Source organism: Ceratotherium simum, chromosome 11 (assembly GCF_057802395.1).
Source record: "Ceratotherium simum simum isolate JZ-2026a chromosome 11, ASM5780239v1, whole genome shotgun sequence".
In the NCBI taxonomy this organism is placed as follows: Eukaryota; Metazoa; Chordata; class Mammalia; order Perissodactyla; family Rhinocerotidae; genus Ceratotherium; species Ceratotherium simum.
The window spans coordinates 55,129,681-55,152,343 of record NC_141910.1 but is presented as its reverse complement, the minus strand read 5'-3'; the positions used below and the strand labels follow the sequence as shown (position 1 = coordinate 55,152,343).

Genomic DNA, 22,663 nt, shown 5'->3' with positions numbered 1-22,663 from the left:
AGGAGTGAGAGCCTCGATGAGATCATGCGCAGTCCTTGGATGCTGGTGGACCCTATGAATTCAGATGCCTCAGCCACGGAGCAGGGAGTGCTGCCCGTGAGAACCAGGCCTGCCCACAGGATCGTGGTCTCAGCACAGATCAAGTTGGAGCTGTGGACACTCCTCTACCGATGCCAGAGCACCCAGCATATGTCCCCAAGGCATAGCAGCAATCTCGGGCTCAGGACGGGGGATAACAATCTCTGAAGTGACTGGCTTCAGTTTGCCTGGAAATGCCCAGACTGTGTCCAGCTCAGACAGTGAGCACTCAAGATGGAAATTAAGCCCAGATAAAGAAAAAAAAATTAGGGGCCAGCCAGGTGGTATAGCGGTTAACTGCGTACGTTCTGCTTTGGTGGCCTAGGGTTTGCAGGTTTGGATCCCGGGCGAACACTGACACACCGCTTGTCGAGACATGCTGTGGTGGCGTCCCATATAAAGTAGAGGAAGATGGGTACGGATGTTAGCCCAGGGCCAATCTTCCTCAGCAAAAAGAGGAGGATTGGCATTGGATGTTAGCTCAGGGCTGATCTTCCTCACACACACAAAAAAATTTCTTTTTGTCTGTTTATGTGGCCTGTGAACTTCAAGCTCACTGCACTGTATGACAGTTATCTGTTGTCCCCTCAGAAGGCCAACCCAGCATTAAGCACATGGCAAATAACCAATAAATCCCCAATGAGATTCAGGTTAGGCATCACTGCCTGAGGACTGAAGGTCTGAGTCGCAAGACCTGAGATGAACAAATAGGATGCTTTTTAAGAATATGATACTGAACATTTGCAAATATTTTAATAGGAAAATGATGATGGGGATGAGGCAAGAGGAATGGACGGGGTGGACAGCCACATGTGGCTAAAACTCTAGGATCAGGAAACGAAACCTACTGCCCACCATCAGCTTGAAAATAATCAGGCCCTCCTCCTGGGATCATTGCCCAGCACATGCCTTCTGATGAAGATAAAAACCAGACTCCAGAAGTTGTCTTTGTTCAGAGCAGTAGAAACAGAGAAGCTAAGACTACTGGGAAGGCATTCGTTTCCCCACAGATCTCAAACTCTAGCCCTCAGCTTTAGAATCATATTGGATTAAAACAATGCTAGGTTGGAGCCGTCAGGGACTCTATGTGAATTCTGGTTCCAGCAGAGCAATACCAGTTTGGCATCCTGGGTAGGTCAGTAAATCCCAAAGATCCTGGGAGAGGCACAAATCATGCCAATTGATATGCACATATTTTAGCCAGGCCTGAGGCTGAGGGTTCAGGAAGGCTGAAAGACTGGGGTTGATCTTGGATGAGGTCTACAGTGGTGCAAGCGATGTTAACTGACTCTGCTATTAGGTGGTTTAGACACAAAAAACCAAAAAGACTGGCAACAGTTCTTTCAATCTATTGAAAGGATTGCGCTCTCTCTTGCCTTCAGGCCTCTACTTGCTGTCCTCTCTGCCAGGAACACTACTCCCCTAGTGTTGTCTGACCAGCTCCTTCTGGTCCTCTAGATGCCTGCTGCACTGTTCCCTCCTCTAGGATCAGATTGGGTCTTCCTGAGATGCTCCCACAGAACCCTGTACTTGTGATCACAGCATTTATCTCACCTCTCAAATTTTATCTTCTTCACCATTGTGCTTAGCATGTGTAAATGCTTAATGAATACTTGTTAAATGACAATGAGGTATATCAAGTTTCTGACCCTTTTTCTTCTGTAATGGAAAGTGGGAATGTAGCCAGAGCTGGCAATAATCTCCAGCGAGTACTAAATCTATCAGTCATCGATAAAAATGACTTTAGATGAAATACTTTACCTAGACAACTCAGTGTGGTGGGCAGACCTCTGAGTTGGCCTCAATGACCCCCTCCCTATAGTCCACCCTTGTGTAATCCCCTCCCCTTGACTGTGGGCTGGGTGGAGTGACTGTGTCTAATGAATCAGGCGAATGGGATGTCACTTCAGAAATTAGGTTATAAAAGGCTGTGACTTCTGTCTTGCCCACACACACTCTCTCCTGCTTGCAGGCTCTGATGAAGCCAGCTGCCATCTTGTTGTGCTGTCTGGTGGAGAGGCCCGTGTGGCAAGGAACTGAGGATGGCTTCCAGCCATCAGCCAGCACTGAACGGAGGCCCTCAGTCCAACAACCCATGAGAAGTCCTGCTAACAACCACGTGAGCTGTTGAGCCTTGAGGTGACTGTAGCCTTGTGAGAGACCCTGACCCTAAGCTTGTCAGGACCCAGCTAAATAGCTTCTGCATTCCTGGCCCATAGAAGCTGTGAGGTAATAAATACCTGTTCTTCTAAGCCACTAGGTTTGGGGTAAGCTGTTATGCAGCAATAGGTAACTCACAGGCTAAGGCTGATTTTTTTCTTCATACATTATTAGATCAGCCCCATCTGAAAGACATTTGATAGAGGGGGAGAGACAGGGGTAATTTGGGGATATGAGAGACCAGCCCAGAGGCCCCCATGAGAGGCCAAAGATCTGAGCAAAGAAGACTGTGGGTGAGAAGAGAGAAGCAAGGATATATAATCAAGAAAAGTTTTTCCTGATTTGAGAATGTGCCTAAGCCGCTGAGCACATTAGCTTGTCTTGATGCTAAAAGTCTCACTCTCTTGACTTTGTCGATAATTACAGGACCCAGAGGCCGTTCTCTGCTGCGAATTCAATGACTCAGAAAAGGAGGAGAAGTTGCAGGCTCTGAGATGGAATCACAGCTCTCACCACCACCTCAGGATGAACACTTAAGGAAGCAGTGTAGTTCACTGGGAAGGGCACGGCTTAGAAGATGGGAGACCTGGGATTTTCTTTTGACTCTGCAGCACATGCATCTTAATTTTTCTGGGGCTCAGTCTTCTCATTTATAAACTGAGCAGAGTCAACTAGATGATCTCTGAAATATTTTTCTGATATAAAATCCTATGATTCTCTGACCTTCACCAAGATACCTCATCTCAGAAATGTCGAGTAATCATGGCTTTGCTTTGGTCACAACAACACTGTCAGTGAAGGATTCTCCTCTGTCGGTGAAGATGACCCTATGTCATCTCAGGGTCATACAATGGCATGTTCTACTTCTAACTTACCTTTCTCATGAGTGGAGTCAATACCAGTGATGCTAGCCCATTTAGGCCTCATGCAAATGAAGCCAGTGAGGAGGTGCAGGGAGCAGGCTACTGGACAGAGGATGGGACTATCTCAAGAAAGAGTTTGATATAAGGTCCTTCTAATTAAATGGGCACAAACTGGAGTGTACAGAGCACATACAGCGTGAGACAGTGCTTGCAGTGCAGGGCAACACTCTCAGCATGCTGACAATCACCCATGAACCCAGTCAGGGTTTTGTTCGTTCTCTGCCCTCTGGATAAGTCTGGGCCAGACAGACACACTACCAACCAATGCAGACTGGGGCACTGCATTGTGCAATTGCATCATGTCTCAAAAGCACAGATGGGTTTTATGTTCTGAGAGGCAGGCCCTCCCCATGGAGACTGCCAAGCCCTCCACTCAGTGCAAACCAATCTAGAATAAGTGGCACAGTGGGAGGCTAGGGGGAGGGAGCATCACAGTTGGAGCCTTGAGATTATGGGGAACCTGAGAATCACACAGAAATCGGTAAAGGTGGAGGAACTAGTCAGGTGGCTCCGGGGGATGGGGATAAACGAGGGTATAAAACAATCGGGTTGCAGCTGCCAGGTAAGGGGCAGTTAGCCTGGGGAAGCTGGCTAGGGAAGCTTTGCAACACGCCACTTGGTGTTTTAAGGTTTCCTGATACAAGGACAGCGGGATCTTGTTGTAATACAACCTATAACAAAGGCTTGAATACAACACAGGCCAATCACATGTCTAAGCAATAACTAAACACAATAAATGCCCTGTAACTCAGGTTCTCTGAAGACAGAGGTCCCTTGTAGTTGGAAACAATTCTGCTGGAAAAACAGAGCTAGAGAAACGTTACAATCTAAAGAAGGTCTCTAGTCGGCTGCCTCTTCATTTCTTCTAAATCAGCAGACTCTGAGAACCTGAGGAAGCTATGTATCATATTCCAAGAAAAGAACTCAGAAATTATGCTTATAATTTCAGAGGGTTCATGACCCCAGGTAAATAGCCTCTGTTTTAGTCCAACATTCATTTTATATTTGAGGAGACTGAGGCCCAGAGGTCACAAGGTCACAAATAAATTAGTAGAAGGGCTAAGACTGGTACCTGCATCTTCTAATTGCTTCAAACTCTAGAAGAAACCAAAGCACACTGGGATCATGGCACAATGTTTGTGAGGCCAGAAGGAACATGGATCAGTCAAGACTCCTCATTATTGAAGCTAACCACAATTTTCGATAGGACAATTAATTTCCAATAAGAGTGAGAAATGTGGGAAGGAGGATACAGTGATTATGACTCGGTCTCTTGTCTAGAACACAAATCTAATATTGGAGCCAAAACAGGTACTGAGAATGCCAGAGAAGGTGACCTGAGGACACTGTGATCCTTCCCCACAGCTGGCATCTGAGCAGAGATAGGGACTCACATGCTGTGGCAGAGAAAGCTGGCCACACAGGGAGAAAGGCGCTGTCTCTAGCAGGAAAATGATTTGCACCATTCTTGGCCGTGTTCAGGCATCCCCAGCATGGTGCCTGGCACACAGTAGGGGCTCCATAAATATGATTTCCTCATGGAACAGGTCTGAATTTTTTTATCTCCTTGCCACACATTATAGTCAGGTAATCAAGCCCAGAGAGGCTTGTGGCAAAAAGCCTGATTTTGAGACTTAATGCCCTCTATGGAGCACCGATAACTGCGCCCCCCTCCACACACACACCTCCAACTAAAACTCTGAGCTAAGCTGTTATCATGGTAACAGAAGGAGACACTTTAGTCTCTCTTTCTATCTTTCTGACTCATGGATACCTGCCAGGGAGCAGATGGCCTATGTGGACAATTACCTCCATTTTCCTGCAGTGTATTTAAATTAAACAAACTGGCCTCTTTGCTGCTGATTTTCAGAGACCCTCTCAGAAAAACAAAAAAACAAAAAACAACATGGGAGAAAGGAACTGCAAGTCTGAAATTCAGGTGAAGCAACCGTGAATGTATAGCGAACTGGGATGTATAAAGAATGGACTTTGTACAGTTTTTTTCTTCAGGAAAAGGTAAAAAAAACCCCACACACTATTTTGAGCTGGTACTGGTGGTGGCTCTGCTGGGAAAATGCAGCTGTCTCACCAAATGTGGAAGCAAAGGGAGAGAGAAAGGATTATCTGATGCTGCATTGTCCGTCCTATTGCAAGATTTGAAAATAATTGCCTAACATGACAAGAGTTCAGACTGCTGGGAGTTAGGACCAGGGATGGAAGCAAGCAGATGATGGAGAATAGGGGTGCAGGAGATGAGAAAGACTGTCACATGGCAGTGAGCAAAGAAGCAGGACGTGGCTCCCTCTGGGGTAAATTAGAGACAGGTAAAGAACACGCCTAGAGACATTCCTATCTTAGGGAAGGTGCCTACCTGCAAACTTAAGTGTGCCATAGCTTTTAAAGACAAACTTGGTTTCTAAACACCGGAGAGAAGGACTAAAGAGTTTCATGATGGCTCTCTTCTCTTACCACCATTAATGGTCATTTATCTATAGTGTGTCTGTTGGAAGGACAGGGCCACCAAAAAGTCTGCCAGGAAGTCCCCCTGAGGGTGACCTGGTTGTTCCCACATCACTTCAGGAAACTCTGGGCTTACACATAACCTGTCATTCACTGTGGTGGCTCGTGGGCTCAGCTGCGATGGACAGGAAACAGCTATCGGAGAACAGCTGGATATTTTGTGCTCACGGTGTTGGCAACGGTAGAAGGTTACGGTTCTCGATCTTCATGATTCTGTCCCTATTCAAGTCAAACTAAATTACGCAGAAGACAAAGCTTACCCCAAGGCTTAAAGGGGTGGAGGGCACGGTGTCTAGTTATCTTTCTTAGTGGAAGGAGGAAAGCATATTAAGTTCCTGAGACAAGAAACAACCTATTAAAACTCACCATAAACCCAACATCAAAAGAAAGTTGAAATTTTAACTTTTAGATAGGGAAGCTCATAAATTCCAAGACTAGAATTACCCTCTTTCTGTTTGTTTCTCATAGTTTGCCCAGCTCTGTTTGAAAATGGTATCCCATTAGTTCTCACTGCACGATTTCAAAGCCAGTTCTCAGCAAAATGATCAAGGACCTCATTGAGGGAAAAATCCTTATAAAATGAGTACCAAACACTCAGACTGCATATTAGAAACAAAAAGAGGAAAGGCTCCCAGGAGAGCGTGGTCCTTATTCAGATGGCTAAATCAATGATCAAGCAGGCAGCCAGAACCTATCAGTGATATTTTAAAAATTCATTGAGTCCAATTTAAATGCTACTTACAGGTAGGCAAAACTTGTGTGGTGAGGCAGGGCAGCCTTATTCAACACCATTCCTCTTGGTTGAGTCCCTGTTACACATAATACAGAAGTTATAGTCCAGGCCTTGCAGTCAGATGGACCTAGTTTGGATTCCAGCTCTGCCATTTACTCGCTGTGTGATCTTGGGCAACTTACTTAACCTCTCTGCATCTCAGATTCTTCATGTGTGTAACAGAGGTTGGTGAGGATAAACATAAAATGCTTCACACACCAGCTCAATAGAATACTACCTCCCATTAGTCTACTTTGAAAGGTGTTGGGGAGCTGTGAAGGGGCAATGTCTCAACTCGCAGCCTCCTGAGGTAGTTGGGTATGTACGTAGCTGGCATACAGAAGGGGAAGAAACTGGTGCCTTAGTAGAGGTACAAAGGAAAAGAAGCACGGAAGCGAGAGGGATTACCTGACTGTCTGAAACAGGGAAGGTTTCACAGCAGAGGTGACATCTGGGAGTATCGTGAAGGTATGATTTCAACAGGCAGAAAAGGCTCGGGAAGGGCATCCAGGTGAGGAAAGAGCACGGACAGAAGCCCCCGGGCCTGCGGGGAGGCTGCGTATGGGGGAGAAGGAGCAGTGTGGGGAGGCTAGTATCTAGGGAACACAGAAGATATGTGGTGGGAAAAGAGAAGTGTGGGCCACAACCACCATGAGCCGAAAACAAATGGTGATCAAGTTTACCTACTAGGCCCTAGACAGGCAAACTACAGCTCAAGGCAAAATTCAGCTCACCACCTGTCTTCTTACACTTCATGATCTAAGAATGGTTTTTACATTTTTAAATGGTTATGTGAGTACCTACACAATATCTTTGATTTGGCTCACGAAGCCTGGAATATTTACTACCTAACCTTTTAAGAAGAAGCTTGCTGACCCCCGCTATAGGCAACGGAGAGGGAGCTAGTAAAGGTTTCTGAGGAGGGAACGATAGGGTCAGGGTGGTCTGTACTTAGGAACCTGGCTCTGGGGCAATGTGAAGCGGGGACTGAGAAGCAAGAGACAGGAAATAGGTGACCTATTAAGAGGCTTTTCCAATAGATCAAGGGACAGATGATGGAGGCTGGAATGAAGAATGGTGATAGGAATTGAAAGGAACAGAGAAATATAAGCAAGCTTTTGGAGAAAAAATTGACTAGCCTTTGGCAAGCGAGTGGGAAGAGCAGAAGACTGGAAGAGAGCATGTGCACAGGGAGCGCTGGCAACAACATTAACAGAAGCAGGAAATATGGACAGAGGAGTGATGTGGGGAAGGTGACTAGAAATCTTTTACCATCCATCCCATATCTAAATCTCACAATAAGGGATTCTGAGAATGCCTCGGGGGCTCAGAGAAAGGTTCACTGGGATCAGGGCTGTGCTTCTTCATTGTGGGCAATTTTAGCTGCTAGAGACCTGGTGGGGAGGACTACTACTGGAATTTAGTAGGTAGAGGTCAAGGATGCTGCTAAACATCCTGCAATGCATAGGATAGCCTCCTCCCCCAGAAAAAAGAGTTATTTGGCCCCAAATGTCTATAGTGCTGTGGATGAGAAACCTGGCTGAGGGAGACTCAGAGTCAATGAGGTCCTATGGAGTAAGGCCTGTCCAGGGCTTCAAGGCAGTGAGCTACTGTGGAAGGAAGGGCAGGCCACCAGTAGCTTCAGATTAGGTTAGAACCTTCAAGGGGCCCAACAAGAAACTCTCATTTCTTTTGTACATTTGGGAGACGTCCCGGGGGCAGCTATAGGCCTGAGAGTCTCCTAGAGTCTCTCTTGGCTTCCTGAGGTCTGAGCTGGTTAAATATAGGAGTTGAAATTTGAAATGTGAAAGCCGTGAATAAATAGCAAATGTTATATATATATATTTAAGTTAATAAGAATACATAATAATAAAAGCACTGAAGGATTTATGGTCAGCCAGCTTTCTAGAGCAGTGGTGAGTTGGCATGGATTCTTATTAAAAGTACCACTTTAGCTGCAGTTAACTGTCTCTCTGCATTGCCTCTAATTTAACATGCCTTTACTTTTCTTCCTTCCTTTTTTTTTTTTAAAGCATTGGGGCATCTATACGGCAGCTCCAAATGAGAGTAATTCTACTTGCCAAATTATGATTAGCAGCAAATGGAGAAGAGTGCAAGAGAGTCTATCGTACCCTTTATAACATACTTCTTTTAGGTGAAACTAAGCAGATGTTCATTTCAGTTAAGGACTCCAGGCTAGGAAACTCCCTACCTTGGCATTGCTGTTAATATGGAACATCAGAACCAGCCTGAGGTCAGCTATAAAACCCCAGAGATTGATAGAGCATCAGGATTTGAGGATATGCCTCAAATCCTTAGAGACACTCTCAAAATGAAGGGTCACAGATCCAATCCTATGCCAAGAGAGGACGTTGGGATGAGGTCTGAAACAGAGTGGTAGGGATTCCTGTCCTCCTGTGGGAGGCATGGCCAAGAATCCCGGAGATAAGCCACGGGAGAGGGCTTCATGGAAGCAGCTGACGTTTTCTTAGGATGCTTTCTTTTGTCTGGAAGAGTGGGAGGTATAAGGATGTCATGAATAAACCCTGGGGAAGGAGTTGGTCATCGAAATAAAGCCTAGACATGAAGTGAGGCCAGAGGGTTTCACAGTCACAAAAGGAGACACCAGTCAAATGAACTCAGCTGGACTTCCGTAGACCCTTCTTGGTTTATAGCCTTTCCCCTATATACCAATTGGTACCAGTGACGAAAGGATCAAAGAATTGTGGAGTTGGAAGTTTATAGATGGGGAAACTGAGGCTTGTAGAGGTAATGTGCATGTTCAGATAGAAAAGAAATGGGTTTTTGTCAACAAGGTTCTAAGAGTCAGAAGAGCAATCCATTTGTGTGTAATTCAATAAGACAGATTGAAGAGTTAACTCCTTCCTTCATTGAGGTGAGGTTATTCAGTGGGTGTGGGCTGAGGAGGTTGGACAAGACAAAGCCCCTTTTTTAGAGCTGTCTGCACTCTATTACCCTACTGAAAATTTCATTTCCAAGGCTGCTGATAACTTCCTTATTGTCAAGTCCAGGGGTTCTTTGTCTTACTGTCTTATTAACTTTCTCCTCTTGCAACTTTCTGGGCTTCTATGAGAATCCACAATCCTACCCCTCCTACCTCCTCTTTCTTCTTTTTGTCTACTATGGGTTTTCCCTAAGGCTCATGTTTATGGTTTCAACTCTAGTTTTATGTTGAAGACTTCCAAATCTACAATGCTAGCCCTGTCTTCCCACTGAAATCCCAGTTGGGTATCCCCAAAAATCTAGGCGACCAGACAAAAAGCCTGACTGCCTGCCTATTCTTTGTAACTCAGTATGTTCAAAATCAGGTCAAAGTTCCCTTCCTAGAACCCAGATCATCTCTCCATTTTTACTTTTTCAGTCAGTGGTACCCATCATTTTCCCAGCTTCTCAGGCTCAAAACCTAGAACTCATCTTTCACTCATTCTTTTCTGTTGATGCTTTGTTGAGACTCAGACTGCAGTACGCAGGGGGAAATACTGTTGTCCTAGGAATTCAATATTCCTCCAGTGGAAGGCGAATTTCTCCAGCTTGGTGTGTAGAGACTTTTCCTGGAGACCCTGGTGGACAGTTTTCATATGTTGTATGCATTCTGGTCAGGAAAGGAAAAGACAGAAATATAGTACAGGAGGGAAATAAAAAAGCAGGTAGGAAAATCTCTCAGCTCATCAATGATGCGAGTGATGAAAAATATTGGGGGTGCTGCAAAGACCTGAAAGCTATTTCCCCTTATATCTTCAGACTGTAAACTCTTTGCAGGTGTTTAAGGAGTTTTGGGAGAGTGAAATACAAATACCTAATTTTAATATTGTAATGATATTTACTCTTTTGGGGAAACAATCAAATAAAAACAAAACAAAATGACAAACTGCCAGGTTCCTATATTGAGTACAGGAGCTGAGACTGATGAACCAGCACACTCTGCAGACTTTCACAAGGCCATTAATGTGCAGTTAGCACTGGCAGATAGTCTACATATCTAGACTAGGACTGGGACCCAGGCTGAAGATTTGTGGCATAGCCATATAGTACAGCACATTGATCTTTGTTTACCAAAAGACATCTGTGGAATTTGCAAACTTAGGAGGGCAGCAGTGGTGCCTAAGGCTCAGAATATCAATGACCTGGCTTGTGTTTCTGTATTTAGGGCATCATGCCAACTATGAAATAATTGTCATACTATTTGAGGGTGGGATTTGTGTAGGATTTCTCTTGTTATCCTCCAAAAGGTCAGGCTCACCAACCTTGAACATATGTAGTAAGGCACTGCTGAATAAATAAATGAATGGCAATTCCTTGCCTTTCAGGAAGAAGTAGACTCGGGCTTCTATTTCAGAGTACGGTGAGGCCAGAGAGTCCAGAAGATTTTGGAGGCATGTGAATCTGAATCACTTCCCAACGAGATTGTGTCCAAAGGTTAAATGAACCAGGAGGGGAAATGAACATCAAGCAGTTCACCAATAATCTCTTTAATAGACAGAGAAGATTTCTATTTGCTGTGGTACAGTTTTTTTTTTTTAAGTACTTTCTCTTAAACTTACAAAGTTAATATACATGAGTTTTATTGGAGCCCTCATAGGTTAACCATGGCTAACTAAATATTGAGTGCCCTTCCTCTGAGGTGTATTTGGTGGAGCTGCCGCCAGAGATGGGGGCTTCCGAGAGCCAGCCCACACTACGCTTTCTTTGGTATATTTGCAGTGGGTTATTTGTCTGGTTCTAGAAATCAAAAAGGGCATAAGGCAAGATCCCACGTGACATCCCTACTGACTGAAGTAAAGAGGGGTCCCAAGTGTGGCAATGTTCTCTTAGCAGAATTCCGAAGATTCCTCTAATTCCATAATTTTCCGAGTACCACCTATATAACCCTCTGGACCATCACCCTTCTACTAACCTGGGTCAAGGGCAATGCCTGTGGGAGCCCCCATCCTTATAGATGACTGTCTAAAGTTATAGTCTTTAAGTCTGATGTTGATCTGTATATAAAAGGTAATGATCTCCTACTAGGAGGATTCAGAGGAAGGTTTAAGGAAACACAACCTTCATGAATAAACTGAACCCCTTTGCCTTAGATAGCTCACTTTATTTGGTGTTAGCGATCCAGCAATGAAATTTTATGGTATACTGAGTCACTGGGAAAAATGCAACCCTCAGACGTCCCTAGAATGAATTTATACAATCTGAAATCCCTCCAGACTAAGGTTAGGATACTGTTTGACCTAGGCTGGAGTAGCCCATAGTTCAAGTGTACCAGTGGTGGTAGACACCATTGCCAGCCGAGTCCTCGTCAGTCTGGTGCCCATATATGCCCCTTTGTAACCTGCTGCTAAATCCCATAACCACGTTTCTCATTGGGGGCACTGGGGTTTTACTGAGCAATGCTCAAAATATTTTCAAATGATAACAAATAACTATAGATATCCTGCATTTTACAGATTATCTGTGTCAAAAAAAGAGAAGATGATTTATTCTACACAATCAGTATCTGTTCTTTAGATGGAAATAATAATAGAGTTAATAATAAAAGTACTAATTTATTAGCTTGGTGTTCCTATTCTTTTGGTAACACTTAAATTAGTTTTTCTGATTTCTTTTCGTAAAGGACATTTCTGAACCATCATCGAGTCTCCTGAATGGATCTACCTTGAGCAAAATTACTGCCAGAGGTACTCAAATCGGTTATGTCCCTTACAATTAATAAACTTATGAATTCACATTGCTTTTAAGTCAAAATCTTGTCAATTTGGTTAATACTTGTTTTCCTTTAGCAACTATTTATGGGGTATCTGCTGTGTGGCAGGCACTGGGCTGGGAGCTGGGGCTGTAGTGTGAAAAAGGCAGACAAGGTCCTTTAATTACAGTCTGATGATTATCATGGGCCTGATTAACCCTGACTCAACTGATACAATCTCATTCTTGAGCCTGTTAAACTGTAGGGTACATCGTGAGTTGAACAGTCACTCGGTGAAGTCTTATCTGAAACAGCCAGGCAGTTCTGCTCTTAATTATAACTCTGGGATCTGAGAAAAGACAAGGGAAGGAGAGAAGGAGGGAGGGAGGAAAAACAGAAGAATTATCAATTGAGGCACTAATGCCACTCAAAGCCTTGGAAAAGCAGCTGAGGCTGAAGGTACAACCATATCACCAAAGCTTTTAAAGTCACAGTTATTACCCATTTCTCTCCAATTCCTCCAAAGCCAATCCCTCAAGGGGAAAAAAGAAGATGGACTATATGAAAAATTCTCTATAATGGATTTACAGAGCCAGTTTTGGGAAGCACGTCTAGTAAATTCTTCATTTTAAAAGTCTTTTACAATTATTTTATTACCCATATACAGTAATACATTTTGATAGGGAAGAAATTAAACTACACCAGCCAGAACCCAGGAGGAAGAAAGGGTTACAACTTAGCTCTGTGTTAAATACTTTTTGGTGTCTCATTCATTAATGACAATGATTAAAGCAGAAGGGCTGGTTCTAAAGCTTTATAGTCTTTTCAGCTGTACATGTTAAAAACACTGTTGAGGGGCCGGCCCGGTGGCCCAAGCAGTTAAGTGCATGCACTCTGCTGCAGCGGCCCGGGGTTCACAGGTTCGGATCCCGGGCACACACCAACGCACTGCTTGGTAGGCCATGCTGTGGCGGCGTCCCATATAAAGTGGAGGAAGATGGGCACGGATGTTAGCCCAGGGCCAGTCTTCCTTAAGCAAAAAAAAGAGGAGGATTGGCAGATGTTAGCACAGGGCTGATCTCCTCACAGAAAAACAAAAAACAAACAAACAAAAAACACTGTTGAACTATGTAAAGCCATTCAGTTCAAATTTGAGCCTCAGAGCTGAGCCTTAGGTGGGTCCAGTTTAAACCTGTGATGTGGACAGAGGATATTTCTATCTATATCCACAGAGCACAATGTCTTACTTCATACCATAGTGGGGAAAGATGAAGAAAAAACAGTTTGTACAATTCAGGCCATGGACAGTCCTATGAGTCTGCAAGGACTATGTCATGAGCTCAGAACCTTGACCATGGAGAACACCTAAGACATGCACACAGGTGGCTTGTTAGTGGCAGGCTCTGGCAGTCTGGGTCTAGTTTCTTATTTTGCCAATTTCAAGGGGATGATGATCTCACACAGAATCAAAGGCCACTGAAATGAACGTGTTATTCAATCCCTTGTCTGATCAAGGTCAGCTTTAAATTGACCTGAGAAATAATATACCAGAGAGGCAATTTCTGGTTCTTGGATTACACAGTAATCCATAAGATTTTTTAAAAATAAAATGTCTATTGGAAGCTCTACTGCTACCATTAAAATGAATATCCCTAATATCTGCCCTCTTCTGAAAGAGAGTTCTCAGGCAACGTGTAGGGTGGTCCTGATTATGAGCTTTACTCTGAGCTGGCACATTCAGAGAGGGCTCAGGAGATGCTACTCTGGGTGGATTGTTGAAGGAAGTTCCCAGCAAGTGGTTTCAGCTGTGAAGCACATCTCTGGGGTGTAGAGGGGTGAAGAGGAGGAGGGGAACACTGATGGTCAGCAACTACAGGTGAGGTAATGCCCTGGATAAGCAGGAAGGGTCAATAGCAAGGGGATGAGACTGTGAGGAAAGGAGTGGGAGAAGGGAGCAGGAGGACAGATGTTCTCTTTCCTTCCCTCCAACACAATCTCATTCATCCTCCTCCTTATGGTAGGCATTACCAGCACCTGCTTCTCTGCTTCTTCTAAGCAAACTGGAGTACACTTCCCTGCCCCCCTTGAAGTTAAGTGTGGTCACGTGACTTGCTCTGGCCAAGGAAATGGAGTGGAAGTGATGTGTGTCACTTCCTGGTAGAAGCGTTTAACAGGCTGGGCTTGACTTCCCAGCTGGTCTTCTGCTTTGCCCATCTTAATATACCTATTGATACGGAAGTGCTATAAGATCAAAGCAATAAACTATGTGTGAATGAGGAAGAAAACAAAACCAAATGAAGCAAAAGCAAAACCAAACAAACTTTTGTTACGTTTAAGACATTGAGATTACCGGGTTATTAGCAATCCCAACACCATACTGGGTCTTCTTTCCCTCTTTCTGACAGGCTGCCTCTCCCTCACTCCTTTCCTGCCTCCTCATCTCACTATCTCTTCCTTCCCTTCCTCTCCACTTTATGATTCCATTGCTCTCCTAACCAGAATAGTAAATATAACATTTTATGTTCTTATTCTTAATCTAAAACACGGATAAATTTGTTTTTTGGAAAAAAAAATGAGTAAGTTTTTTGAATTAAACATTTCATATTTCTCTTAAAAAAAAAAGCCCTGAGGTAAATTAAAAATCAGCTTAACTTGTGTAAAAAAATGTATGCGTTGAAAACCTCACTATGTTATATGAGCATATGGTGTTACTATTGTGTATAGGCTCTCAATTGATTTTCTTGTGTGGGTCAGTGGCTATTAGGAAAAATAAAAATAAACATAAACCTTCCCTAAACGCCATGCAACAGCCGTGCAGCTCAGAAAAACCAGAGCTCCCTGTGGAGTGGGCTCTGAACAGGAAATCACTTACAGCATAATCAGTCACTTACTTTTCAATGGTAACTTTGTTACGAAGGCTACTGGAGCTGGAGCATCCAGAAGCCTGTTCAAGACTAAGGGACATGTGAAGTTCGCAAAAGAACAACTTGTTTTCATGCACAATCATTCATGACATAGTATTTAGACCTGAGGTCACCCCCACCACCCCAAAAATTGTTTCAAGCAATTAAAGTCACTCTAGACACGAAGCAACAGAGAATGCAAGACCAGGAAAATGCAATTATAGCCTGGCTAATCATGCATATTTAAATAAACATGACAGATGTGTACTTTGAAAAAAAAGTCAACAAGCTCTGGTTTCAAAGAGAACATGCTCTACTAGGTAAACATGTCATGGACTTTTAGGCCATTTTATAGCACCATGGAGAGACCTGCTGAGGGTTTTACACATAACCAATTCTGCAGAGATGAACTTGTGCAGGGAGGAGAGGAGAAAGTATGTAACAGTTCCATGAGGAAAAGAAGAACATGCAAAAGGAGCCAGAATCAGGTGGAGAATTCTGAAGTTCACTTACTGCCTGCTTTTGCTCTTCCTCCTAGAGGTGTTGAAGACGAAAAAAAGGCAGAGGGAAAAACGGAGAGAGATTAATGCCCATCACCACAAACATTTGGAAGAAATGATAGAAGAATCAGGCAAACCAGGCCAGGCCCATGGGTTCAGAGATCAAAGGCCCTGACCACCATCAGAACATCAGAGCAAATGGCAGGCCTCTGCCCCATCCAATTCATTAAATGCTAACTTCTAGAGTTGCAAGGGAAGAACCTTAGAAGCCAGCTAGTCCAACTTCCTCATTTACAGATGAAAAAGGCCTAGAGAGGCTGACTTGCCCAAGGCCACACAGCTATTTAGGGTACACTGAAAGAAGCAGCTCAACCATGACTCCAAAGCCCAATAATCATTCTACTTCACCATTCACAATATTCACATGTGTTTAGGTGCATTTCTCTAAGCCAGTGGTTCTCAAAGTGTGGAACACAGACCACCAGCAGCAGCAGCATCACCTAGAAACTTGTCAGAGATGCAAATTTTGGGCCCCACCCTAGACCAACTGAAACAAAACTCTGGGGGTGGGGCGCAGCAATGTGTTTCATGAGCCTTTCAGCTGATTCTGCCGCCTGCTAGTTGGAGAACCATTGCTCTAAGAACTTCCCAACAACTAGCAATTCCACTTGACCACAGATTCTCTTATTTAGTCCCCTCCTCTTCACTGCTTTTGGACTGCTTTGTGTTTTTTTCCAAGGATGCACACGCATCCCCCTTCCTCCAACAAACTGGAAACTGCTTCAGGGCCCTGAGAGGCCTTTCAAAAAGAATTCTCGACCTCAGTGTTTCATTAATTCAATACAGCTTCATTTAGTACTTATTGTGCATAAAGCGCTGGAAACATGAAGATAAGGTGTGATCACTGTCTTTTAGAGCCTTACAGTGATGGTGTGCAGAGTAGGCACTTGCTGACTATCAGCTATAGCATGCACCACAGGCACTGTGGAAAGCAGCACAATGAAGATGAGATAAACACTTCGGAGTTTCTGCTCAGTCCTTTGCTCCTCAGCTACTATGTTTTAATTGGTCTCTTTGCTTCCTCTTTCTGTGCCTTTTCGCCAATAACCATGGTCAGGGAGCCTCTACTCTCTGCCCCAAGTACGCAAATCTAAAAGCTGTTGCAATGGTTCTATTTAAATTGGATCCATCCGCACAGGCAGTCTTTACTGAACATGTGTGTAGGAAGTCTTAGGAATGCATGAGTGCTTCTCAGTCTGCAGATCTGGGTGCAATGGCGAGAATGATTTCAGTAAAGCCAGGGAATTACAAAAGGGAGAGGGGAAGTAAAAATTTGGAGGAAGTAAATTTTATTCTTGCAACGGAGAGACATGGACTAGAAATTAAATGGGTACCAAGAAATCTCTTGAGGAGACTCCATCTCAGCATAGGAAGATGTTCTTCATAATCAAAGCCAGCTGCTAGATGCCTGACCAAACCTAAATGCACAGGAGCCCAGGCACAGAGGGCCCTGAGCATTAGCTGAGTTCCCCTTAAGAAGTCAGAGTCTTGGCATTTGTATCTGCATGCCTGGCTCCAGGTGGAAGGGGTTAGAGTTTTGCAAGTGGGAAGCGATCTCCCTTTCTACCCAAGCTTCCCTGCGGGGCATAACACTTTTCCTCCATTCACTAGGCAGGGCAAACAGCCGTAGAAGATTATCAAACAATTTAAAAATGCGTTTTTATTGCTAGCCCTAAGAGGTAAAAAGGAAACTGAAAGGGTGGGGGAGGTCTGGGGCAATCCCAACAGGCTGAAATTGCATCTGAGGTCAAAAGACCATATGTAATTTCTTAGAACTGTTTCTAAGACACCTCCCTACTTTCACTGTTCCCTCCAGGGTTTGATATTGGTTCAACAGACTAGGGAAATTTCAGAAAACGATGTTTCATGTTTGCACATTTGGTGACTCTGATATAGTTTGTCCAAAGACACGAAATCATTACAGTTTGCAGTCAACACACGTGTCAGGTTAGGGTGGGGAGGGTGGACAGAGCAGCGTTTTCAGGACTTGGAGGCTTCCCACGTGCACTGTGATTGGGAGGGTGTGGACTTTGGCTAAGTGTTACTTAGGATGGTGTTGTATAATTTAAACTCAAGGAAGGTTATTCAGATAAAGCCTCGAAGGCTCTGTCAACACAGTGAACAGGTCAGATATAAGGTCTTAGAACCTTTTTGTTATCCATTAGTCAGTTGGGGTCAGTAAACATTGACTGATGACAAGGCATAGGAGCCAGCTTGATTTAAAGGGGGTAATAATACCTTAATTATCAAATACAAATCTAGAACTGCTTATGTTACCTAAAAACACATGAGATGCTTCCACATGGGGATGTCTGGCTAGGTGGCCAAACTAATGCCATAGCCACTATAGTCATCTCTATAAAAATTTACATTCAAAACCTCATTTGCAAATAAGGTTGCAATTCAAAACTACAGAATTCATCTGGTAAATGTGTTTCAAAAACCATATTGGAAAAACGGAAAATGAGGCACAAAAATATTGGGAACATGATTTAGAAACTGAAATACCAACACATAACCATTTCTAGATTAAATAAGAAGTTTGAGGCAGAGGTTTCCATATATTCATTAATGAGGGAAAAAATACGTTCTGAAACATGGGTGCCTGAGTGTCAGTTTACCTTATGTCAGAAGGTCCCTGATACTCCTTGGTGACAGGGATGGAGTCTTACTCACCATTATATGCCAAATACCCAAACATGATGCTTAGGAAACTCAATACTTTTTTGTTAAATAAAAGTAGGATTAATTTTTACCCTGCCTTGTTCCAAAAAAAAAGGATTTAAGGGCCGGCCCAGTGGCTTAGCGGTTAAGTGCGTGCGCTCCGATGCTGGCGGCCCGGGTTCGGATCCTGGGTGCGCACTGACACACCACTTCTCCGGCCATGCTGAGGCCGCGTCCCACATACAGCAACTAGAAGGATGTGCAGCTATGACATACAACTATCTACTGGGGCCTTGGGGGGAAAATAAATAAATAAATAAAATCTTTAAAAAAAAAAAAAGGATTTAAGATTTCTGTTGAATGAATGAACAATGGTGACACTTCATATGTAAGCTTCTTCAAATTATCATTTCTCAGATAAATAGACAAAGTATATAATATTTAACTGAAGCAAAATGAAAGAACTCCCTGTGAAATGGAAATTTACTGTGTGGTGTATTTTAATTTGTGTGTATCCCAGACCATGTGGCTTGATTGTCCATTTGACTAACTGCTTACAGCTGTTTTATGAGAGAATTAAATGCTAGCAGACTGAACATCAAGGAAAGCAGGACAGTCCTTTGAAATTAAAATTAGGATTCTAAAGGGTACTTTTATTATGGGTTGGTAAATATATTTTTTTAAGAGAAGGAAAACATCTTTGAAATTTTAATAGAAGTCAATAATTCCTATGTATGACCTTTTAGGAGTGATTATAATACACAAATTAAGATTATGTTGTAATCTGTTTAGGAAGCTGGACACTAAAGGAATGCGATTTCAACTGTGAATTCTAGTCACTGGACAAAAAGACAACATTCCTGGTTTGTGTTTGCAAATTCTTCCTCTCAATCTGAAAGGCCTCAGTGCATCAGGTAGGTAAATGATAAGGCATTTAAGAACCTGGCAGAGGATCTTGCAAAATGGGGCAGCAGGGTTCTACTTATTTTACTGAAATTGTAACTGTAAGACAACAGCTGGAAATATAAAGAAACTCCAGAACTGGGATTAGAGTTCCAGGCATCAGCTCATTCTGCTTAGCCCTTGAATACAAGTGTCAGAGGTGAACTACAAGGTCGTAGTAATGCACGTGGGGCTGTGAGCCAGGATCTCGAAGGAACACTGAGGGCGACCTGTCTGACTGACGGGAAAGCACATCGTGGTACTTAGGGGAAATGTACTCTGACTTCCCTTCAGTTTGCATACATCTTTTGCCTTTTTCAAAAATCACCCTGGGGTACCTTCCCCTCTATGTCTCAGTAATGTTTGAGAGCATCTTTGTGAAAGGGAGGTTTGACACACGGAAGGGGTGGGTGGATCCTCTATTATTTCCTGTCCTACAGGTAGACTAACCCCATGATGGCAGGGCTTTCAAAGCCCCATATGGCTCCAGATGTCACACAGGCCAAATGTGTTTAAGTACATCTCTGCTTTCCTGAGTGGGTGAATGGGTCGCTTAGCTGGATACTTGACAACTATCAGAGGGATTTGGGCCAGGTTTTATGCATAAGGTTTTCTTTAAACAAGACCCATTTAGACATAAAATATTTCTCATGAGAAATCCTGTTCACAGGGTTAATGTAGAAACATGTCCATACAAAAAACCCAATATCCAGGACCAAAGTTAGAAAAAAACTCAGCTCGAGATTAAAGAGGTGGGGGCCGGCCCTGGGGCTTGGCGGTTGGGGGTGCGTGCTCCACTGCTGGCAGACCGGGTTTGGATCCCGGGCACGCACCGATGCACTGCTTGTCAGGCCATGCTGAGGCGGCGTCCCACATACAGCAACTAGAAGGATGTGCAACTATGACATATAACTATCTACTGGGGCTTTGGGGAGAAAAAGAGGAAAAAAAAGGAGGATTGTCAATAGATGTTAGCTCAGGGCTGGTCTTCCTCAGCAAAAAGAGGAGGATTGGCATGGATGTTAGCTCAGGGCTGATCTTCCTCACCAAAAAAAAAAAAAAAAAAGATTAAAGAGGTGATTGTCTTGAGCAAATCAAAAGTCAGTTTAAAACACGAACACCACATTTACCCAAGTTGCTAATGCCACCAGCTTCGTTATTAAGAATGGTTTAGAATAGAGAAGTTGAAGAAAAGTCTCCAAAAGTTGGTATTTCCTTGGGCTCCACTCCTAGTCTAGACTCTTGTCACTTCAGGCCTGGATGATTTCATGAGTCTCCTATTATCCTTTAGTTTCTCCCCTTTTTAACCTGTTCTGCATCTTTTCCTAAACTACTGTTTTCAAACCCTCCAATGACTCCCTTTCAGCGCAGGAATAAATGTACCCCCTCAGCCTGGCACTTGAGGCCTTCCACACTTGGTGATTTCCTCTCTGGTTACGAACTCTGGGTCATACCACAAAATACAGTCATTGCACAGCACAGAGAGACAGATCTTAGGAACTAACAGCATGGACCAATGTGCTCTGGTATTGCTGCTACGTAGCTGGGTAAGTATTTCTGTTCAATGCCAGTAAAGTTGTCCAGGTGAGGAGATATTTAAATGCCAAGCGTGCCTTTCTCTGCTCTGGGGTGTAGGGGTTGTAATATATTTTTCAACAAAAAGTAGATAACGAGACCTGAATTATTCCAGATTTATTCAAGCCCCAATATACAAAACCTAGAGCTAATATGCTATTTTATTCCTCCTAATAGAGTTATTGATTAGAATCGGTTTGATTAGGTTGGTTTGCCTCTGTAATACTTACTAAAATAGGACACAATATTTGTTAAGTATTTAGGGGGAATATTTGAAAACTTGTCTTAGAAACTTTAAATAGTTGAGAAATATTCATATATACATAGCTAATATCCTATTTATAAACATTCTTAGTTATTCATAAAAGCAACTATTCAAGGTCATTACTTTCAGTTACTAATTCTTTATAATAAGGGTTTACACTAATTTAGATGACTTTAATACCGAATTAGGCTACCTTTGTGGTTTACCTGAAACCCAGGTCTAAGCAGCAATATTTAAGCCTTTGGCCACATCCTGCTGGACATCACACAGGAGGCAGAGGCTGCACTGGCGGTGGAAGATGAACAAGGGCAGCGGAGCGGTGGGAGGAGGAGAGCCGAGAGCTGGCCACTGGCTCTTACCTTCAATAGCCTCATCAGCCCTTCCAGCTGAGCCATCAGCTCCCGCCTGCTCTCCTGCAGCGCTGACATTCTCTGCTCCAGTTCATCTTTCCTTTGCCTATCCGACAGGAAAGCCCATCAGAAATGAAACTTTGAAGACAAAAGGATCCTCAAAGAAGGGTCTAAGGCCAGGTGAAATGTGTCTTAGCTCTGATTCTGCTACTTAACCAGTGTATGAGATGCTGAGCAAGTCATTTAACCTCTGGTACCTTATGTATCAAGTGTTCATAATGTCTCTTTTGCCCACCTTCCTTTACTGTCATGAGAACAGCATGCAAAAATGCTTTGGAAAGTACACATGGCCACACAGAGAAAAAGTATTATTAATATTATTAAAGTGATTTTAAAAATTCTTCATCAGGAAGTTAAATACTGCATTTAGAAAAATACATAAAACCAGTCCAAATTGAAATTAACATTGGATAAAACACATGAAAACTGCTCAGGGTTCAGTAGTTAGTGCTTCCAGCAATGAAACATCGGGTTCAAGAAGTGTGACAGATGTCATGATGACTCTGTGTCTAAGAGAAATCACTTTTCCCCGAGGACAGATTTCATGTCAATTCTAGCTTAATATGTCCAAACCTAAGACTTTCCTCCCAAAATGGTTCTCTTTCCCAATTTCCCTATCTCTGCCACTTTTTCTTCCACTTGTCATGGCTGAAAACTTAGTCCTTTTTGATACTTCCCTGTTTACATCCTATATTCTAATCAGTCACCCAAATCAGATGATTCTCTCTTGGAAATTTATGTGTCTATCTTTCTATTCCCACTTCTCTCACTTTATCCAAGTGCTCCTTACCTCACACATGCAATGGTCTCCTAGCTTGATTAATCCTGATTTCACCTGTTACGGTGAGGAAAAAGCACTGGAATATAAATCAAGAGACTTGAGGACCAGCATTTACTCAATATGCAACCTTGGACAAATGATTTAACCTGAGCCTCAAACTTCTTTTCTCTAAAACGGGACTAATAACAAATAACAACAGCAATACTTTGAGGATCAAATAAGATAACGGATATGAAAGTGTTCTGTGATCTTTACAATGCTGCTTAAAGGAAAGCTGTGTTCCTTTTGTCATCCTATGCAATAATCTCAATAGTAGAATTTCTAGCATCACTGACTCTTGCGTGATCTAGACCTCTGCTGTCCAGTATGGTAGTCACCAGCCACATGTGACTGCTGAGCACTTGACACGAGGCTAGTC

The 22,663-nt window shown here is 43.2% G+C and overlaps 1 protein-coding gene across 9 annotated transcripts in view; it reads right to left on the bottom strand.

The window, feature by feature from the left end:
* The window catches only part of DTNB (dystrobrevin beta), a 253,246-nt gene that overhangs the window by 15,253 nt on the left and 215,330 nt on the right, over window positions 1–22,663 (bottom strand). For 4 of the 9 annotated variants that reach the window (XM_014781904.2, XM_087437043.1, XM_087437044.1 and 1 more), the window contains 2 exons: window positions 21,414–21,510; window positions 15,562–15,582 (listed from right to left, as the gene is read on the bottom strand). The exons of 3 other annotated variants lie outside the window; for them this stretch is intronic. In XM_014781904.2, coding sequence (XP_014637390.1) covers window positions 15,562–15,582; window positions 21,414–21,510 — 118 coding nt within the window. The remainder of the gene's footprint in view (window positions 1–15,561; window positions 15,583–21,413; window positions 21,511–22,663) is intronic. 2 more of the 9 variants (XM_087437045.1, XM_087437047.1) reach the window with 1 other exon arrangement.